General features: G+C 43.1%; 1 protein-coding gene across 2 annotated transcripts in view; it reads right to left on the bottom strand.

The window, feature by feature from the left end:
- unc79 (UNC-79 domain-containing protein) overlaps positions 1-20,442 on the bottom strand; it is a 75,592-nt gene that overhangs the window by 48,480 nt on the left and 6,670 nt on the right. The window contains exons 8-21 of one of the 2 annotated variants that reach the window (XM_077665693.1): positions 18,897-19,026; positions 15,855-15,869; positions 13,260-13,324; positions 12,612-12,773; positions 11,203-11,423; positions 9,865-10,075; positions 7,802-7,868; positions 7,701-7,738; positions 7,382-7,485; positions 6,527-6,614; positions 5,725-5,813; positions 5,492-5,615; positions 3,578-3,749; positions 2,801-2,943 (exon numbers count right to left, since the gene is read on the bottom strand). In XM_077665693.1, coding sequence (XP_077521819.1) covers positions 2,801-2,943; positions 3,578-3,749; positions 5,492-5,615; positions 5,725-5,813; positions 6,527-6,614; positions 7,382-7,485; positions 7,701-7,738; positions 7,802-7,868; positions 9,865-10,075; positions 11,203-11,423; positions 12,612-12,773; positions 13,260-13,324; positions 15,855-15,869; positions 18,897-19,026 — 1,629 coding nt within the window. The remainder of the gene's footprint in view (positions 1-2,800; positions 2,944-3,577; positions 3,750-5,491; positions 5,616-5,724; positions 5,814-6,526; positions 6,615-7,381; positions 7,486-7,700; positions 7,739-7,801; positions 7,869-9,864; positions 10,076-11,202; positions 11,424-12,611; positions 12,774-13,259; positions 13,325-15,854; positions 15,870-18,896; positions 19,027-20,442) is intronic. The other variant, XM_077665695.1, reaches the window with a different exon arrangement.

Raw genomic sequence — 20,442 nt, 5'->3', positions numbered from 1 at the left:
GCTAGCAGCCAGGTTTGTTTTTTCATGTTACGGAAGAACGCAATTGGTGACTGAGTTTCTCGACAGTCCCGGACTACAACCCTTATCTGTGCGAAAACAAATAGCCCAAAATTCCTTTATGACCTTTATAATAAACATCTAAAGCTGGATCTTAAATTGTACTAACGGCCTCCTGGATGAGTATCAGCCCGTACAATCAATCCTAATGCCAATCAACCTTAAACACTAAGAACTGATATACGTATTCAAATTTTCATTTATAATTTAAAATATTGCTGAAGAAATCAGTCTTGATGCCCAGGTGTTCACAGGGTGCCAATCTGCTGAAAATTTACAGCAGAGGTTAGAAAGGGTTTTCATGTAATGTGTGTGAAGTGTTTATTAACTTTATTTTCAACTCTGGAACACTCTGCAAGGGCTAAGCAGTATCACATTTAAATAAAATTGGTAAAAGGAAAGGAGGGCACTACGGCATGAATGGATTTAGGTGTTTGGGGATCGAACCCCATGGTTTCCCAAAGCCCAGTTTGAGAACGCTTGACCTGCATCATTAATGAATGCACTATGTGCATGCAAGTTCCAGCTGTAATGACTGTGAGATGCTTTGCTCATTTTGTGACACCCTGTAAACACTCTGATGGCAATGGCACACAGTAACTCAAAAGCTACGCTTCTACCCTTTGTGCCATTGCAACAGCCTGGAGTGAGCTACATAAATTAAAGCTGATGTCACATCTGCTGGCTGACAAAATCACAATGAAGCCATTAGCTCAGCTGTGTTCGGTAAATTTTATAAACGTGCAGCTTATTTGCAGCTGCACATCCATAACTAGGCTATGAGCCTCTGCTAGTGCAAAACAGTGCCCAACAAAGCACGGGCAACTTGGAACTTTCTGCTCCAGTTGTGTTATTTAAGTAATATGCAAAAGCTTTCTGTCATGATTGGGGAGTTTAGCTGCACATATAAACCTTAAATATTATGCTTGAGCCGCAAGGTTGGGCTTCAGCACATGTTTTGGCTGACTAGAAAACCCTTAACAAAAACGAGCACCATTAGCCTGGCCAGAGCTGGCGATAAAAAGAGTTGGCTTTCGCATGTTGCACCATGCATTCACATATGTACATCCGGCCAATTGTTTAACAGTATCATCCGAGTGTCGAATAAAAGGCTGTACTGACCTGCGATGAAGCGAGGCAGTGAACAGCCGAAAATACACACATGCACTTGAAGTGATTGCTGTTTTAACCCTGTTTTGCCACTCCATTTTCTCACAGAGTGCAGTACTGCCGTTTGTTCAAAACTGTTGTGATACTGTTAAAGTATTGGCCAGGTGTACACTTGGTCAGTTCTTTAACACCCTGGTGGACTTGGATGAGCCAGGCTCGTCATAAGCCGACTGTCATTTCCAGCTCATGACGAGTCCAGCTTGTGGTATGTTTTTAGGTGCTCTGTGTCCTGTTTAAGGTCGGTATGGCTTGTCGAAAGCATTTCGGTAATTTTCCACCAGATGAGAGCACGGGTATTAAATGACCATTTTGGTACCATTAAAAAAAAAGAAATGTGTCTGTTAGGGGGTAAACAGTGTCATAACAGTGTCAAACAAACAGCCATTACAGTGCTCTGTGAGAAAGCGGAGCGGTGAAAAGGATGAAAACGGCATATTCGCAACTGCTTTATTGCCTCTCTTCATCACAGACCACTGTATGGCAGTTTATTCGACACTTGGGTGATATACTTGAAGAAATGGCAGGGTGTACAGGTCAACTGCCCCCCCCCCCCCTTACCGGCAGGCAAACTACAGCAATGCCAGCAAAAGCAACCATGGTGCAGTCAAAGTCTGATGTCAGATGATGATGATGGATTTTTATGCCACAAGGTCATCTGAGTCCAAAGAGCACCAAACTCAAGGTAACAAGTCGACACAGGTTGCTAGTCTGATGTCAGGATTGGCTTGTGGCACACAAGCAGATAAATGCCACTGAGTTGAAAGACCGGACCCACACTGAGGTCTGAACATTTTTATCTCCAGATCATAAAAGAAACTTTTGGTCGCAATCTGATTTTTGGGAGAAAGCTCCACTTCTCACACACAAACCTAGAAGGTCAGGTACGACCCAGATATAACCTTGAAGCGGCCTCAATTAATAAAAAACAGAAGAAAATTGATGTGTAGGTGGGAATCAAACCCGGACCTCCGGCATGCAAGACGGGGACACTTCCACTATGCTACAACTGTTCGACTCTTGTAAGTGAATGAAGGCGTGTCTAGTGAATGCACAGATGTCTAAGAAACGTATCTTCTAGACATGTACTGAGGTGTGCATGAATAATTTAATTATGAGCATGTAAATTACAGATATCCCAATTAAGTGAGTAGCAAAGTACGTTTCCGGTGAATTGCCTTCGTGCATGGCGTGCAGTCGTAGCGCCGTCATGCAGCACCCACTGAAACCCCAACATGCAATGTACGGCAATGGTCCAGCAGATGGCACGTGTCTAGTGAATGCACAGATATCTTAGAAACGTATCTTCGAGTTATTGCAAAGGCATTCATGAATAATTTAATTATGAGCATGTAAATTACAGATGTGTCAATACAACAAGTAGCGAAGTTGTCCAGAATGTACTCAACTTTACAGATGTCAAGCCATGTCTAGTTGCCCGATACCCCACAACTTTCACTCTCTAACCAGGTTCCACAGTAGTTAAACCACAGCTAATTTTTTTAATTTAATTCCTAACTAGAGAACTTTGTCGACATCTGGTTCACCTGGTTCACCATGCTTCAGAGATGCTTACCTGTTTGATAAGTATGTCGACCATGAGAATGTGGCAGCTGAGGGAAACCTCGGCATCGGACTTTTCCTCGCGGGGAGGTGCATCTTCGGGCAGGAAACTGGGCAGCTGGTCGCAGTCCAGGCCAAGGCTACCAAGCATGGTACCTGGAGAGAAACCACAGCAGCACTGAAGCATCGACATGTGCAGACAATGTAAATTTGACTGCGTTTCAAATGACGATGTGCAAGTTTGAATTGTGGACAAGAAAGTGAGCAAGACTACTCTCCTGCCCACTGTCTCAAGTGTTCTTGGCCCTTTACTCTTTTCTTTGAAATCAATACAAATAGAATATCACTCCGGTTATGGTGATATTCGAAAACAGAGCTTCTCCTTCCTTGCTTACTTGGTCTTACTTGTGCCTTCCCTTTCTGTCACCACTGTGGTTCCATATTTGAACCCTGGACTGCTTTTCACATCTACTGCACAGAATGATGAAGACTTCGCTTCCATAGTTAAATAAGGTGCAGCCAAGCATCAGCCACAAGCCACTTCACACTTAATGCCTCTCTTAGCCCAGTGGGCACTGAAACTGCCTGAATGTCCTGCAAACATCCAGGGGAGTTTTAATGCTGATTGGGATGGTTCAGAAGATAGGTGTACGATTTCTGAGATTAACTGCAGCTAATCGCTCACTAGACACTCTCTTGTTACTTCACTCCGCTCATGTTCCTCAAGTAAATGATGTGAACAACAAGTGTTGGATACCAAGCTTGTGCCATCAAGTGATTGCTGCCGTACCAGTGGTGTCCTGCCTCAGCGGATGGAATCGGGGTGTGAGGCCAGTGACATGGCCAGGCCCTTCTTTGGCAGTGGCATCACTCGGCGTAGTTGGTGCCCCCATATGCACCCCGGATGTGAACATGGAGAAGAGCAGGTTCAGGGGCACCGGAACCTCCAGCATGGTCAAGATCTGTCAACACACATACACATCGAATGATAAGCATCAGCTACAACAAGCAAGCATGAACAGTGGCCACTTGAACGGCTTTAGTTGAAGTCTTGAGACCATAAAAAATGCACCCTGACACCCTTTCCAGCAGAAATATGCACTATCATCATAACTATCATCATCAGTAGCCTAAATTCTACTGCAGAGCAAAGGCCGCTTCCAATGACTTGCAATTAACCCTGCACATGGAGGATTAAATCTCTAACTAGATATAAAAAACGTTGAACTTTAGCTTCCAGCAAGCATTATACCAGGTATTTCAGAGAAGCCTGCCACTAATTTAAAAAAAAAAGGCTTTTGAGATAAAGAGAAGCTTTTTGCGGCAGTAATACCAGTGTCAGCGGATCTAAAAAGACAGGTGAACTGAGTTAATTAGCAAAGTGATTGACTAATTTCTGTTATTTAACTTAACTTTTTGACAGTTACAGACAGGCACCTGATTGCAATTAGAGATTTGTAGCCGGCCTTTAGTAATAGCCATATCAGTTTTTAGAATTTTGAAAACACGATTATCCTCACCGCTGTGGATCAACAAATTTGGCCCATTGTTCACACCGTTCGAAAACCATGCCCACGGGGAGCCCAGAGTGATGTCAGTCAAACCGACATCCCGTCGACACATCCCGTGGCGACGTACCACACGACATTCGCTGCCCCATCCACATGGCGGGCCTCCACCCATCCTCACCACTTTTCTGCTCCAGGACTTTGCAATAGAACAAACATTTTCTCTCTATATAATTTGAGTTTTCAATATTGCACTTTTTCATTTTTCCCTTCAAATATTTTCTGCACTACCAACACACACTGAAGCCAAAATATAACTGTCAATTTATATGATTTGTTGCTTTCTGCCATGACAGCAGTGCATGCATGCATCTTGTACTGGCTCATTAACAGTCCACCGGGAAGCAGACTTTGGTTAATGGAAGAGGAAAGCTAGTGAGACCTTGGTGTCCCACATGGAAACACACTGACAACAATTCCTTTTTTTCTTTCTCTTTGCTCAGGTGTGAGGCAAACAGCACTGTGAAAGTCATTCTGTCACATATACTGCACTGCCTCCTTTTGCTGTTCACCTCACAATAATAACTGGGACCAGAGAAAGCGGCAGAAAGCCAATAAAACTTTCTATGCCACCTGCTCGAAGTTATTCGCGCAATGTTTTCCACAGGAAGTGATGTCACCTACGATCTGGTGATGTCACTACCCTCCAGCCAATGATGAATTTTACGACTGACAACACGTTTTGGCCCCATGGGGCTTCTAATGATATCGCACTAATAACAAAATGCACTACAAGAAATGTATATTAACCTGCAACGCCCCGTACACCACGTGCAATAAACACTGTACAAATGTCAACAGTTTTCGTTCCTGCTCACAAAAGAATGTCAAATCCTCACATGCTTACACACACTGAAATTCCCAACATACACTCTAAACAGAGAGGAGTGAAAAGGGAGTAAGCTGTCCTCTAACACACTCCCTTTTATAAAATGGTGCGCACTACAGAACAGCTTACTCCCCTCGTTACTCCCATACAGGTGTATTTGAGTTTAGAGTGTAAACCCAAAGCAAAGTCACAAAACATAGCAAAGCCTTCGAAGTGCAGAGCAGCTTAGAATTTCAATGGGCATCATGCTACATCAAAGAGCCCCTTCTGCACCACCTGACTGCTCCTCCTGCGTGGTGAGGCATACCTGTAGCCAGTACAGTGCTTGCTCCTGCACTTGCACAGTGGTGTTCTCAAAACGGGCAGTCAAGAATCCGTACATCTGCTTGATGTTAAACCCCAATGGGCTCAGGTCTGGATCCAGGACTTTGCTGCAATAAAGAAGGACACTCTGATATAATCAGTGACGAAAACACACTAGATTTCAGACATAAATATATACAGTCGCAGGCACTTCTTTTTAAAGAACAAGGAACGCACCTGAGGAGGATCTTGAGCTCAGAGAGCTCATCTTCTGGGATCTCAAACCTGAAGGCTTCCATCCAATGCGGCATGATGTACTCCCACACCTAGAAGGAAATTATTGGTTGTTATAAGCGGCTTCCTTGGACAAACATGAAATAACTTCCTTTGTAGACATATTGCTATGCCTGGCTGGTAACATAAAAAATTGATGGTGTGATGGTGCCGCAAGGTCACGTGATCTAGGTGGCCCGCCTACCTCCTACGTTGCTCTCTGGGCACCACCTGCCAGAGCCATGCCTGTCATTTTTCGATCACAATGCTGACGCTGCCGACGCCAAAATTTCTGGACAATGGGGCCTTAAAAAGCTATCGCATTAATACTCCCCCTTTTCAAATCAAGTCCCGATTGGGGGATTCCCCCTAAATACACATCACTAATAATCACGCCTTATGCCTAGATGATGATGATGATGATGATTGTGAATTTTTTATGGCGCAAGGGCATCTGAGACCTAAGAGCACCATGGCACAAGGTATTTTCGATTACTCAAGGTGGGGTCAAAGACCCATTTCCCAAGCATTTCACCATAAATAAGCCGAGCACCAGACCAGGGGAAAGCCTGTACCCATCGTATCACCGGTGGGTACCCAGCGGCACTGGGTATCGAACCCCGCACCTCCCGCATGCGAGGCGGATGCTCAACCACTCGGCCACCGCTGCGGTCCCTTATGCCTAGATATCTGACCTTAGCAAAGTGCACGGAAAATCTCTCGGGTATTGTGATGCGACTTGCAAGGCAATTCATTCAACACTCACATCTCGGTTGATAATGTCGTATGGAACGAGGCAAAGGAGTGTCTTGAACCCCTCCTTTATCTGGTCAGTCTGGCATGGCCAGTTATCCCTAGGCACAGAAAAGAGAACATTAGCAGAGAAGGACTGCCAGTGGAGCACAGCATGTTCAGGTCTCTCAGGCAATTCACGAAAAAAGGCGGAATGCTCATCCACAAGGACAAGCAGAAGATAGGCTGAACTACTATCTGCACAATGTGACTCCTCCAAGTGAATGCCTGTAAGCGGTCCTCTACTTTCTATCTCTTACTTGCTTACTACTTTTCTTTTCAGTTTCATTTCTTAATTTGCACGCAGATTTGAGCTCGCAGGCTTTGAGTATGCAGAAATCGCAGTATTGGGATGATGGTTTATGGTTTGGTTTCTAGTGTTTAACGTCCCAAAGCTACTCAGGCTGTGAGGGAAACCGTAGTGGAAGGCTCCAGATAATTTCGAACACCTGGGGTTCGTTAACGCAGCTGACATCGCACAGCGCACGTGCCTCTAGCATTTCGCCTCCATCGAAATGCGACTGCCGTGGCTGGAATTGAACCACGTCTAGTTTTGGGATGACAAAGACCATAGGACTGCTCAGCATCAGGGAAATAAATAACTATAAGCACCACAAAGGCACACTAATGTGATGGCGCTGATGCATGCACTGCAAATGACATCACGATGCTGTTGATTGTGCTAGTTATGAGAATTTGAGAAATCAAAACAACATGTGCAACTGTGGTGTATTACAGAGGACGATGGACATCACAGCTCACGTAAGTGTGCGGAACAGCATAAAATGGACTGATGGCACAAGGTGTCACCAATCACGAGAAGTCTCACCAATGCCCTCCGACTTGAGCATACTCTGCGGGGTGAGGCAGGAGACAGGACACAAAAACATCAAAGTGGGTCCGTGCAATGTCCATCAGCCAGCCATGGATGTACTGTAAAGCACATCAGAAGGGCACTGTGCATGAGTGTTGTGAACACCTTACTGAAGGTAACTTTTTGACGCTCACTGGACCTCGCTGTAAAACTGAAGTACACTGCATTCATAGGGGGACTACTTCCACCTGACACTGGTCAGTTAGAGGTTTACTCTTTCACAAGCTAGTCTGCACTAACTTAGGAAAAGGTGGTAACTGTCCAATAGACTTACCTCTGTTTTAAGCCTCTCTAGTGAATTTCCTGTTTGATCTGTAGCAAGAATGAGAAAGGTCATTTAAGGTTAGCACACAGGCACGGGTTAAAAGCATATACCATCTGGCAGGCAGGCCGTGTAGTGGAACCATTGAAAAAGCATTCCCAGGAGGCGGCCCAGGGTCTCCTGAAAAATCGAGACCATAGATGCATGTGCCTACAGACCAAATCAAATCAAATCAAATTTATTATATTTTTTTTTTGAAAACCTGGCCATACAATTGTTGCCCGGATGGCAGAAAAGTGCTGAAAAAGGATCGCTTTTCAAAGAGTGAATTTTCACCTGTCCGCTGACATATTTTCAGACAAATGTAGCCAAGCAGTTCGAAATGTGACAGCTTGAAAAAAAGATAAAAGTGAAGCAGCATAGCCTGTACACAAATGGACAGCAATCTTGTTCTTTGCTATCATAAGGTATACCTATACATGTAATATAGCAACTGAAGGCAAGGCCAATATGCCATGTTTCGCGTAATGAGCAAAACAAAAAGCACTGTTTCACTTTAATAATGGTCATCATTCAACACTGCTAAGGCTAGTAAACCTACTTGCACCAACTATACTAGTGCCAATAAGATAGTATGTACCTCTTCAAACAAAGCTCACCTGAATCTGAGCAAGTAGATATTAATTGATGCATTAATTAATTATTAGGTGTATTAATTAGTAGATGCATCAATTGACATTCACGAGATGCAGGCTGAGAAAATACGACGGAGAATGCTATACAGCAGTGCTCACAAATAGAAACAAAAATGAGCCTTTTGTATGCATAAAACCACACATATATCATCTATTCAACACCTGATAAACTGCCATACGAGAGTGTTTATTTCATAGAGGAATTATCCTTGATCCCATACAAGTGGGATTCCCTTACTTTGATCAATTTGAGTTGTATTCATTTCCACCTGTTATGCATTTAAAGGACTAAAGACACCAAATTTTTGCTTGCGTGTTTTCTTCTTTCAAACGATGCATTAGACATTGTTATACATTGAGTACCCTGTGGTATTCGTGTATAACTCCTAAATAATTTATAATTGAATTTCTTCTTGACGCTGTTTCGGTTTCATCAGTCGTACGATGACTGACGCTTAGTTGGTGTTTAGGTCACATGAGGCATAAAAAATCGGATATATAATTGCTGACAGATCATTTTTTGTCATTCCAGATCTGGGAGGAAGCTGGATTAAATGTTGCAGTGAATTAAAACTACATACAAGCAATTATATTACAGTTTCTCTAGCAGATCACGTGACCAAAACATCAACTTGGCATCACAGTTGTTGTTCGGTCAATGAAACTGAAACCGAAACAGAATGAGAAAAGAAATTCAATTATAAATTATTTACTGGTTGTAGGCAAATACCACCCGGTAATCTATGTATTCTAATGTCTATCGCATCATTTGTGTCTATAGTCCTTTAAGCCAACATGACAAAATCACCAATCAATTACTGTATTTACTCGCATGGTGAATGCAACTTTAAAAAATTGGTGTTATATTGGGAGGTGTGTCAGGAGTAAAACTTCCATACACACCATTCTCCAGCAATACAGATGTCATAGCTAATTTCTCTCATAGCGACAGGAGTGAAGCCAACTGGAGTGTTGTACCGTCATGACAACAGTATCCAGCAGCAAAATAAATAAAATTCATCCTGAGTGGATTCGAACCGCCGCCGGCAAGAAAAGGGAAGCTTCCTATCCTGGTCCCTCAGATAATTCGGCCACTGCTGCAGCCTTATCGCGCTGTGTGCACGTAGGAATCATTGAATTTTATGCATCAGTTCTCTTTGAATCATTGCATTTTAAGCATCAGATGCACTGAAGTAGTTGAAACTGAAACTAACTGAACTTATCTTCCCGTCGATGTGTTTTTATGAAGCGTAAAATATACACCATGGTCAATTACAGTTTCCCGAAATTTGAAAGACTGTTGTAGGAGATGCATTTACCACATGAGTGCATTCATCATGTGAGTAAATATGGTAATCAAAGCTGACCATGTAAAAAATTTTCAACTCTCACCTAGCATGACCTCTCAATAATGAAAGCTTGCTGTTCTATATGTCAGTGCACAACTGGGGGAAAAAAAAAGGTCTGAAAGAGCCAATTACAGGGGGAGTGTTGTCTTCGGGCGTGCAGAGGCCAACCAGGAGCCAAACCCCGTAGCGGCTCAGCAGCTGCCGTTCTTCCTGCGCCATGCACTCCAGCGACTCTTCGGGCCCCTCAGAGAGGCCAGCAGCTGAGCGGGTGTGGCGATCTGTCGTCGATTCTTTCCCTGGCACTCCCCCTTTGTCCGACGTGGGCTGAGCCTCCTTCAGAAGGCTGCATGCAACAAGCAGCAACACTTGACAACAACTCCCTCTACAGTGACCATTCATAAGTATCATCATCATCATCCAAGCTAAGCCCATGTTGAGACTAAATCATCTCATTATGATCTCAAATCACCCCAGTCTGGACTCAACCATGTTCATTCTTTTCGATTTTTTTTTAGGATTTCGATGTAGGCAAAATGCTAGAAGCCCGTGTGCTGTGCGATGTCAATGCACATTAAAGAACCCCAGGTGGTCGAAATTTCCGGAGCCCTCCACTACAGCGTCTCTCATAGTCTTAGTCGCTTTGGGACGTTAAACCCCATAAACCAAACCAAACCATTGTTTACCTGAAAATAATTTCTTGGTTTAATCAGTCCATTTTATTATCTGCCGCTCCTGGCTATGCTTCCTTTCCCCAGATATTAACTCTGTCACTCTGATAGACCACCAAACGCACTGTGCCTGTCCTGAATCCACTTCTCAATTGTGGCTAGAATGCATTCAGCTCACTTTGGTTCTGTAGTCTACAAAGCATTAAATCTTTTCTGAACATTGTGTACATCATTTTTCTTCACCAGTGCCTACTCTGCTGAATTCAATCTTCTTTCAGGCATTGTTAAAGCCAAGTTAATAACTGGAAGTGGAGTATAAGCTCTGGTGCTGTTGATGAAGAACTAATGCTATTCTTGTATAGTGCCATTATATTTTGCCACTTATTTAAATATACTTAAAATTATACTACACAGGAAAAACTCTTGGTCTCCTGTAATGAGAAAACATAAAAGATGAAAATCTGCAATGTTTATGGCATCCAAAAAGACAAGTGGCACTTCATATTTCAAACTAAAAATGTATCTCCACGTTGTTTTCTAAAATTTTGAATGCTGCTTTTAGATTTACAGCTTTAAATTCGAAAGCGGCACTGACAGTTGTACTAGACAATGAAATCTACACAGGTGTAAATGATGCATGGTGCCTTCTCAAGCTGTATCTCCTACTGTCTGCAAAAGAAAGTGAGACTTATAATGGCTGCCATCTCCCCTCCTGCCTATTTACCACCAGAATTAAAAACTACTCTGGCTACCACATGTTTCACATAATTTCAGTGCAAAGAAACTGCATATATGTACACACCTGACAATGGCTTCAACGAAATAGAGCTGTGTCTCGCGGTCCATGCTCCAGGGACTTGGGATGGGTCGCAGGGCCACATGTTGACTGGCACGTTCATTGTTGCCCGCATGTTTGCCCTGGAAGCACTGGCCGCAGTAGCGGATGGGCCGGTTGCCGTTAAAGCTGGCGCACTCCATGGAGAAGCAGGTCACGCTGGCAGACTTCTCCCGGGCGTTGCAGTTCTGCACACCAGCAGAGAGTAAATGTTACGGAGAAGCTTCAACTTGGAAACGTTTAACGAAGATTTCACCATGCAGTGCTTGAAATTTCGCACCATATGAACACCATTTGGCTGCAGTAAATCTACACTAGATATCACAAAGAAGGCTGAGCCAGTAGTAGCTCTGTCCTTTCCTTCCTTAAAACATAACATTGGCTTTGACAACTGGGATAGAAGGCTCCCAGACAGTTTCCTATATCGAGAGGTGAAAAACAGAGAGATAAGCTTTACCGTGCCCCCAAACAGAGCATAGCAGCTTCTGAGCCCCACCTCGTCTGAGATTGTGCCAGTTACGACCATGTATGAGCAACTGCTCTCGACTCACTGCCACCGAACATCAGGCCCTGCACACTTGGAGACTGGCTTCACCCACATTACTTCCACACCTGTGCCCACAAAGGCACTTCGGCACCACTTATCCTTCCTAGTCTCATCAAATGCTAAGGCCCTACTCTGTGGGTCTGCCCTTTTCCCCTTTTTAACTCCTATAACTTTATTTTTATTTTATTTTACAATGCTGCCAGACAAATCTTGGTGTCCAAGACATGTGTGGTACAAAATGCACATGAAAACAGGCACATGTACATATACATCATGCTACAAGGCAAAAAAATTAACGAAAAAGTTAACGAGCTGCACCAGCAAGGCTTATACAGAGCTTTACAAATACTTATACAATCCAAAAAGAAGATAAGGGATTGCTGAAACATTCCCACCACAAGAAGCAAGAACATATATCTGTAAACACAAAACCATCCTTTCTCACCAAAGCTATCAAGCTAGGGGCACGTTGTACCAGCTTTTCAAAGTTATAACTTGTTTACCCGACCAGTGAACTAACTCACCACAGCATCCATTCTAAAGCTCAACTGGGTGACATGATGATGGAAGGGTTGTTGTTGAGTGCACTCTCGAGTGCACACTGGCCCTATGACCAAGACCAATCTAGCTAAATTTATTATTGGCCAACAAGTGAATGTGGGTTTTTGATGACATAAGATGGCGACAACAACAATGACAAAAACCAAAGAAAGTTCACTGCAGAACTATGGGTGCAAAACAGCTGTCCAGACTTTTGCGCCAGCCTCCTCTCCCACTAGGCCCCTTTGTCAAGCTGCTTTTATAGGGAAAGAGGCTTCATGCAGCTAACCTTGTTTTCACAGTGCAGCGAGATCTCCTGCATGGGCAGCAGCACATCCATGAGATGGTTGGGGCCATGCTCCCGACGGATCTGGTCGGCACACCCCTGGCACACAAACAGAGGTGGCGGCCGCTCGCCCGATGCAATGGCAATGGAGTGGTCGAGGCACATCTGTCCACAGATGTAGAGGGCCATTAATGTGCTGCCAGCCTATGAGGTGCACGTGCACTTCAACCTAGCATTTAAGCAACAACTGACCAACACGCATACCTGGCACAAAATACAAATGATAAAACCAAACTGCATTAGGTTGATCAACCTGCCTTTCCCACACAACAAACTCCCTCCTCTTCCCTCTGATGACGAAATACTCATAGCATGGTAAAATAGCTATTCAGCACTTAAACAAGGACGTAAACTGTATGCACTGGTCAAGAAAATTTCAAGATCAGTAATTGCAGTGTTGCCCCAGTATTCCTTTGCAGCATCCGACAGTAAGCACACAAGGGTTTATTAATTTAAAAAGTAATGTTTACTAGCCAAAAACAATGGCGCAAAATAAAATGTCTCTTTCATTTATGGCTGCATTGACTCCGACTATTCTCTGTTTTAGCCCAGCTCACGATAAGTTTCTAGATATGAAAAAAAGCCTCTCACCTTATAGGCTTCCTTGTTTTCCAAGCTGACACAACTCTCTCGTTGGCACATAAGTGGCTTCCAGCCTAAAGAAGAGCATTCAAGACAATCTGAAGCAACCTGCATGGGCTTCTTGTCTATATCTACACTGCTGCCTAGCTTACTACGCTATACCTATAACCCAGTGGCAAGATATATGGCAAGCACGTTTATAATGAAAATAAGAAAAAGTAATGCAGCTCAAAAGTTAATTTTGACACGTGGAACAAAACAGTACTTTGATTGATACTGAATGTTTATCAACTTAGCTCATTCAAAAACAGCTGTTTACAAATAATAGCATGTCGTGTCGTATTTACAGGTATAGTTTGCTATAATTCTGATATAGTGCAAAATCATCAACTCCTCAAACGAAATGTTTTTGACAGCAATCATTAAGGCCTATGTTACAATGAAAGGAAAGCTAAAAAAAAATTATGCAACATCTACATCGTCGCTGCACAAATAGTTAACTGAGCGAAAGCTTGCTACACAGAATGCTGGCGAGCAGTGCCCTCTGGTGACTACGATGCCTCACACTGCTCCCTATACACATGTTGTAATGTCACCGCGCCATCATATCCACACAGCTTCCCACTGGTTCTTACAGCGTACACCAGCACCTCTGCATGTGCCTATGGAAACTTGTCTGCACCATCCCTTTATGATGGTTTGACATCGGCATCACACGTGCTCATTAGTGCATATGCTGTTCACACAACTCCTCCCCTACACCACAGCCTTCGCAATGCAAGCACATTACCCCCTCACCTGTGCAAACCTCCTCCCCACTCTTGGTAGACTCCACCCCAATGCAATGTTTATGCTATCATTACACAAAACATTAAACTCGGAGAAAGATTGCCCATTGACCCCTACTCATTCTCACGCTCACTCCATCCATGCTTTGCAGTTTCTGACGTAAGCACTCACAGAGCCATCCCATGGTGGTACCACTAACTTCTGCTGTGCACAGCGCCCCTAATGTACAACGTGCTAACTAGCACCTCCTGTGCTATGCGTGCGTTTCATGGAAATACTCCCACAAACAGCCTGCACTGTAGATCCTTCCATTCTGTTTGTTTGCCCATATTTATGTTCTAACGCACATGTAAAAAATTTTTAATTGTTGGGTTTAACATCCTGAAGCAACACATGGGCTATAATTGGACGCTATAGTGGAGGGCTTCAGGAAAATTTAGGCCACCTGGGGTTCTTTAACATGCGCTGACATCGAGCTGCACATGGGGACCTTTAGCGTTATGCCTCCATGGAAGTGTGGCCGCCATGCTGGGACTGAACTCAGGTCCTCCGACTCAGTAGCTGAGCGCCCTAACCACTGATACTCCACTCAAAAGTGCTCATTTTTATACACCGCACGTAATATTCAGCAATGCACGTACGGAGTTGTCTTCGGGATAATAATTCTATGCCTGCCTGTAAAGGGCCCTGCCTCATTTTCCTGCCTCTCACCTGATCACCAAGAGCATTCCGTACGTCCCAACTTTAACACAAGACTGCATGATGCCACACCATGCAATGTTCAGAGAAATGGGGTCACGGGAGTAACGCATTGAGGGCAAACACAAGAGGATATAACTTGGCAGAGAAGAAGGTTTGCATCAAAGTTCTGCAATGAGTGAAGCAGCTGTTATATCTTGTAATATCTTAGCACGCTGTCACTCGGAGTACAAAAGGTCCCATTTGAAACACAGAAGTGACTTGGCTCCTTAAAATTTAACCCTTTTAGGCCCTGCTTGCCATTTCTTTTTAAAAATTTATTTTTTCTGCTTAAACAGTCTCTGCAGGCCTCAAGAAAGCCAATTATTCAGATTTGTAACGCAAAACACTAACAGTTTTTTTTTTTTTTTGCAGGTATGTGCCAAAGTTGTACAAAGTGTCAGAATTGTTTAAAACTGCAACATCGAATCACCATAATTTGTCAAATGAGTACCTGACGGATCAGGGAATTGCAAATTTTTTTTTGAGGATGCACATGACGCTAGCAATGTACATGTAATAAAATATATTGTTATCGGTCGCAAAATCTCCATGCACGAAAATGGCAACAGACATGCTACCAAGTTCAATGTTTAGAGAAATATTATTTCAGTCGGAAACAAAAATGTACCTCAGTTGTGATATGAACAATGTTAAATTCATCTCGAATAAAGAGATCACACCTAGCTGCAGCACACTCCCATAAGAAACTGCGAATTCACAATATACACACTTGTGTAAATTATGCCTGAAAGGGTTAAGCAGCATAGAACTTTTCGAAATTCCCTCAGTAATAGGTGAATCTGGAGTATGTATGTACAAACCTTACACCTTCAATGCTCTATGCTACGACTAAACTTTGCAATTACTCAGGTTTAGGTAGTATCACCGGCATTCACTTCAATCTAAAAACCCACTCCTTGGTAAACTGTAGACCTCCTTTTACTAACCTTCTTACCTACCTCAACTACCTACTTGTCAGTATAGAAAATGAGTAATAAACTGAATTGATAGATGCTAGGCTGCTGCAGACACTGGAGAGCTTTGACACAGGTATACAGGAGAGAGACGTCTTACCAATGGGGCAAGATCCTGACAGAGAGTTAAACGGGGGCAGAGGCCAGGGAGAGACAACAGGATGACCACAGGGCACAAGAAAGAAAGAGACACACAATTCAATGGCAGACACACACACACACGCACACACATCCTCCTGCTTCCTTTCTAGTTAAAAAAAAAGAAAAAATAGGGGACAGCATTCTCAGAACTCAGGTATGAAAAATCACACCGCTTAGGGACAAAAAAAAAATATTTCACAGCAAAAACGCACACTGGGTTGCACACCATCTATTAATGCATTGCCAGAAAAACCTTTTCCAGGACAAGTGCAAATGTCCAGGACACCAGGTTTAGCATCTTTTTTTTTTTTACCTATTTGCCCAGACTAATTACTTCCTCCTAGGGGAAAAAAAATTTCCTTTCACAGCAGGCTGGGCTGCATGCGAAGAAAAGGTTTGTTACAGTGTTCACTGAACACATTACTTTTTTTGTCACAAAATCACGTTAGGTTCAGTTGATGCACTAAATGTTTCCTTACTTATTCAGATACTTTTTTCTACTGGCAATATACATTCAAGTCATTACCAGCCAGTAGCATACATAAACTTTACAGCGGTCTGCCCTTTACTGTCGGTCATAATGATAAAGTATGCACCAAAAATAAGAAACTCACTGCACATATGACTGGAATTGACATTGGTCTATGTCCTGGATTATGTATGGCACTGGTGGCATTCCAGTGAGCAGAAATGTCTACATTGAATTGCAGAGCATTGCAGCGACATGAGAACAACAGAAAACAAACAAGTGACAAAGCACTGGCTTCAAACACACGTACAGTGTGCGCACTACCTTCGGCAGAGACTTTAACTGGCTGGCTGTACAAGCTTACTGTGTTCTCTAGCAGCAGTTACCAATGACTACAGCTCTAAGGCTGATCAAAACCTTGTTGTACTGTCTGGAGACAGACAGCAATCAGCAACATCTTGGAATTTTGTGAAAAAAGGTGCTTTCACCGTAGAGAAACTAGCTGCACATAAGCAGCATTTATAATTAACATAGCAAAATCTTGTGACAAACAAGGCAAGTAAGTCTGTCGAACTGATCATTAGCTCAGGTACACCTACAATAATAAAATTCTGCAGTATGTGCACTGGCCTGATTGAAAATATACTATAGTAGCAGCTCAAGAAGGAATGTTTAACTGCCTCAGGATCCTGATTCAACTCCGTGTGCTTCATATATATGTCAACTCAAATAGCGCTACCTAATTAGGACATTTTGCCCTGCTAAGTATCTTTTATTCCTGATCACAAGTAGTAAAAGAAAAACAAAACCTACGAGAGGCAACATGCATACAAGCTCTGCCTAAAAGCTGTGAGTTGCTAAGTGCTAAAGCCATTTCAGTATTACTATGAAGCACTACTGCTACTCAGTTGCAGCAATCAAAGCAGGCTAAGGCCCGGGCCACTGAAGCTTGCAGGGTCATAGAGCTTATCGCTTCTTCACAGATCTTTCTCTCATGCTTTCCATTTGGGATAACTCTAGTAATACTTAAAAAGCACGCCGTCAACCCTGTGGCTCTGCACTAGTCGGCAAGCCCATGCTAAAATTTGATACAACTAAGGGGAAAACTGAACGTCTACAAAGTACCAAATAAAAATTAAATGCCGGCTTTCTGTAAGCTCTACCTCGCAAAAGCACGAAAGTTGCAATACAGGTTTTATAATTCCAGTTTAGTCACAGTAAAATAACCAAGCTTATTAAGGCATGCATCACATTCCTTGGACATATCAAAAACAAATGTAGACCTTCTGTCAACATTCGTTTTATAGGTAAAGAAGCATGACAGTGAAAGCTCACAGGAAAGCAGATCGACCAATTGAGTTGCACACAGTTAATTATGGAAGTACGGTGGTCGCATCTGAGTTGCATGAAGGCCACAGCAGCATGTACCATGCGGTTGAAGTGTACATTTCCAATGCAGTCAATGACATAAGGGTGACAATAATTTATTACAGGTAGATGGCTGGACTACCTTGGAAATAAACTGCTTATGCTGCAATAAGCAAGGAAGAGATGTGGCACGAGTGACAAGCATTTAATGGGCAGTTGTCAAATTTAATTACTCAGCTTCCAACAAACCTCTATTTACCAAAATTTTCACAGATTACAGTACAATTAATGAACGTTGTGCTTCATACACCGCTGAAAATTATGAACCTTGTTCATATTATGTGATGAGGCTGGTGGTACACTTGAACAAATGGCACCATGTAATGTGTTGCACTAGTACAAAACTTGCTGTGAGCATTGATCAGAGTTAGTTAAAACTGTCCCGCTGCTTTTCAACCAACTCTGCTATATTTTATAGCTGGTGGTAGACATATGCCATTTTTATTTCCTGTACAAAGCTTGTGCCCTGCTGCTCCGTGCACCCATGATAGTCACATTTTTATAGCATATCATACAGATCGAAATACCACAACTTTCACCCTTATTCAAATTAGATGTAAGCATGTCTGGGTTTGTGTTAATATATTGCTAGGCTGCATTGCACTAGTTTGCACCCAAGTTGGAGCCCAACTTTGCTGAATAAAAAACCATGCACCAAATAACCTTAAAGTATATCAACACATCACCCCTGACATGACAGGAAGCACTTTCTCTTATGCTCCTTGCAAGGCTCTGTTAAAAAAATGTGTAATGGCTGGATTGCACACATCTTGAAAAGCTTAGAATGGTTCCTGTTACAAGCTAAAGTTGATTTAGCAGCTGAGTTAATTTCATGTACTGATGAGCTCGTGTCTGCATGCATGATTCTTGCTTTCCTGAGAGCATGATATTCTATGTCCAAGCAAAGAAGATGACTGGGAAGGCTTTCAATGACATGCCTATGTTCATGCATGCAAAACGGTCATGGTCAGCAAATGCAGTTTTCTGACACAGCCTGAAGCGATAGACAGCCAATGCACACTACACTCATGCATGTTTTGACAAGGTTTGATAAGCTGGCTCAGTACGGACATGCAGAGTCATGGCACACTGTGGCAGTCCAACCTGAGTGCCTGATTGAGAACCCCTTCTTGTCCCTAAGCATGGGGTTAAGTGTGGGCCAGTAGTGGAAGAGCATCTCCACCGCTGGGTGCCGTGCCTTGGCCGTGCCATGGGCGATCACGCACAGCAGGTCCTGCAGCAATGAATAGACGCCACCTCTCACTGCTTCCCTGCCCACAACGGTGGGTTAGTGCAGAGCCTGAGGGTCTTGCTAGTCACCGGCAGGACCAGCCATGCGCTACATTCCAAGCAACTGCTCCAAAGTAGTGACCCTCCTGATAAACATAAACTAAGAGCTGTCGCCATCCGTGGCGCAGTTCCGTGTCCTAGAGGTGCTCTGTCACCGTTTATATGGGCACCGTTTGTGGTCCAGCTTAGTGTCACGAAGATATCTCAGAGGAACCTGGGAAGCCAATCTCCAGAATATTCAGCTCCTCCACGTTCCCCGCAGTGAAGAGAAATATTTGTTGCTGCTGACTTTTGCATACACTCACATTAGCACATTTTTTCACTTCAACAAAACACTAAAGCATATTTCAACTCTGACCACATGTGAATAAACTGCATAGGACACTATTAGACCTTCTTGCTAAAATCTAGGGCTTCCGTCTCTATTAAAATGAAGCAACAAAGAAGATCCCTAGCCATATAACAAAGTAACCTGCAACAAAGAAAAAACACAAAATAATGTACTATAACCAAGGGTGCATGCGGTAATACATACAAATAATAGAAAGAACTGTCAATAAGAAAAGAAGGCCCCTGAAATTGTGATGTGTAAAGCTTTGAGTAAAGGCATAAGCTCAAGATGTGCAAAATCTGTAAAAAATCTTTAAAAAATGCTCTTCACAAAACACCACAAGGTCACGATTAATTACAGCTTCAGCATCTTCCTAGCAATGAGCAAAGTAATTCACATATTTAAAGAGCCAGCAGTTTTTTTAGTCCCAACTAGTTCTGTTAGAGACATCAAACTGAGGGTTCCCCGAAACATTTCACCAACTATGTCCCCACTTCGAGTTATTAACCAATGCGCTCTCGCCCAACCGTAAGCTTGCTGTCCCAGTTAGCTCAGTTGGTAGAGGAGCTCCTCCGAGGTGAAGCGGTGGTCCCGGGTTCGAACCCCAGACCAGGGCGAATTTTTCTTTCACTACAAAGTTTCTGTGGAAGCTGAATAACTTTCCTTTGTAGCCACATGGCTGCACTTGGGTGGATGCCTAACTCCATTATTACAAACTGGGTTAGTTCACTAAAGAACACTGAAGCTGTTATGAACTCCCTGCTGTAAGTCTCACAGTTCATGACATTGAAACAAATAAAAAGCAATCGAATTTTACCCTTGGTGAAAGCTTCTCCCCATAGACAACTCAAATTTTGTTTCCACCCATGAGACTTGTCGCAAATTCTATCCATGACCAGCATTTATGGCAGAAATAACGATAACATCATGCTTTTTCATTAAAGAAGTCACTAAAAAGTGCTTCCCTTTTTTTTATCTAGCAGTGGCCTCTGAACATCCCTCAAAGCTTCAGCAGCTTTAAAAATTTGT

Source organism: Amblyomma americanum, chromosome 5 (assembly GCF_052857255.1).
Source record: "Amblyomma americanum isolate KBUSLIRL-KWMA chromosome 5, ASM5285725v1, whole genome shotgun sequence".
NCBI classification, from domain to species: Eukaryota; Metazoa; Arthropoda; class Arachnida; order Ixodida; family Ixodidae; genus Amblyomma; species Amblyomma americanum.
Note: the sequence above shows the minus strand (reverse complement) of the source record. Positions and strands in the feature narration are given on the sequence as shown.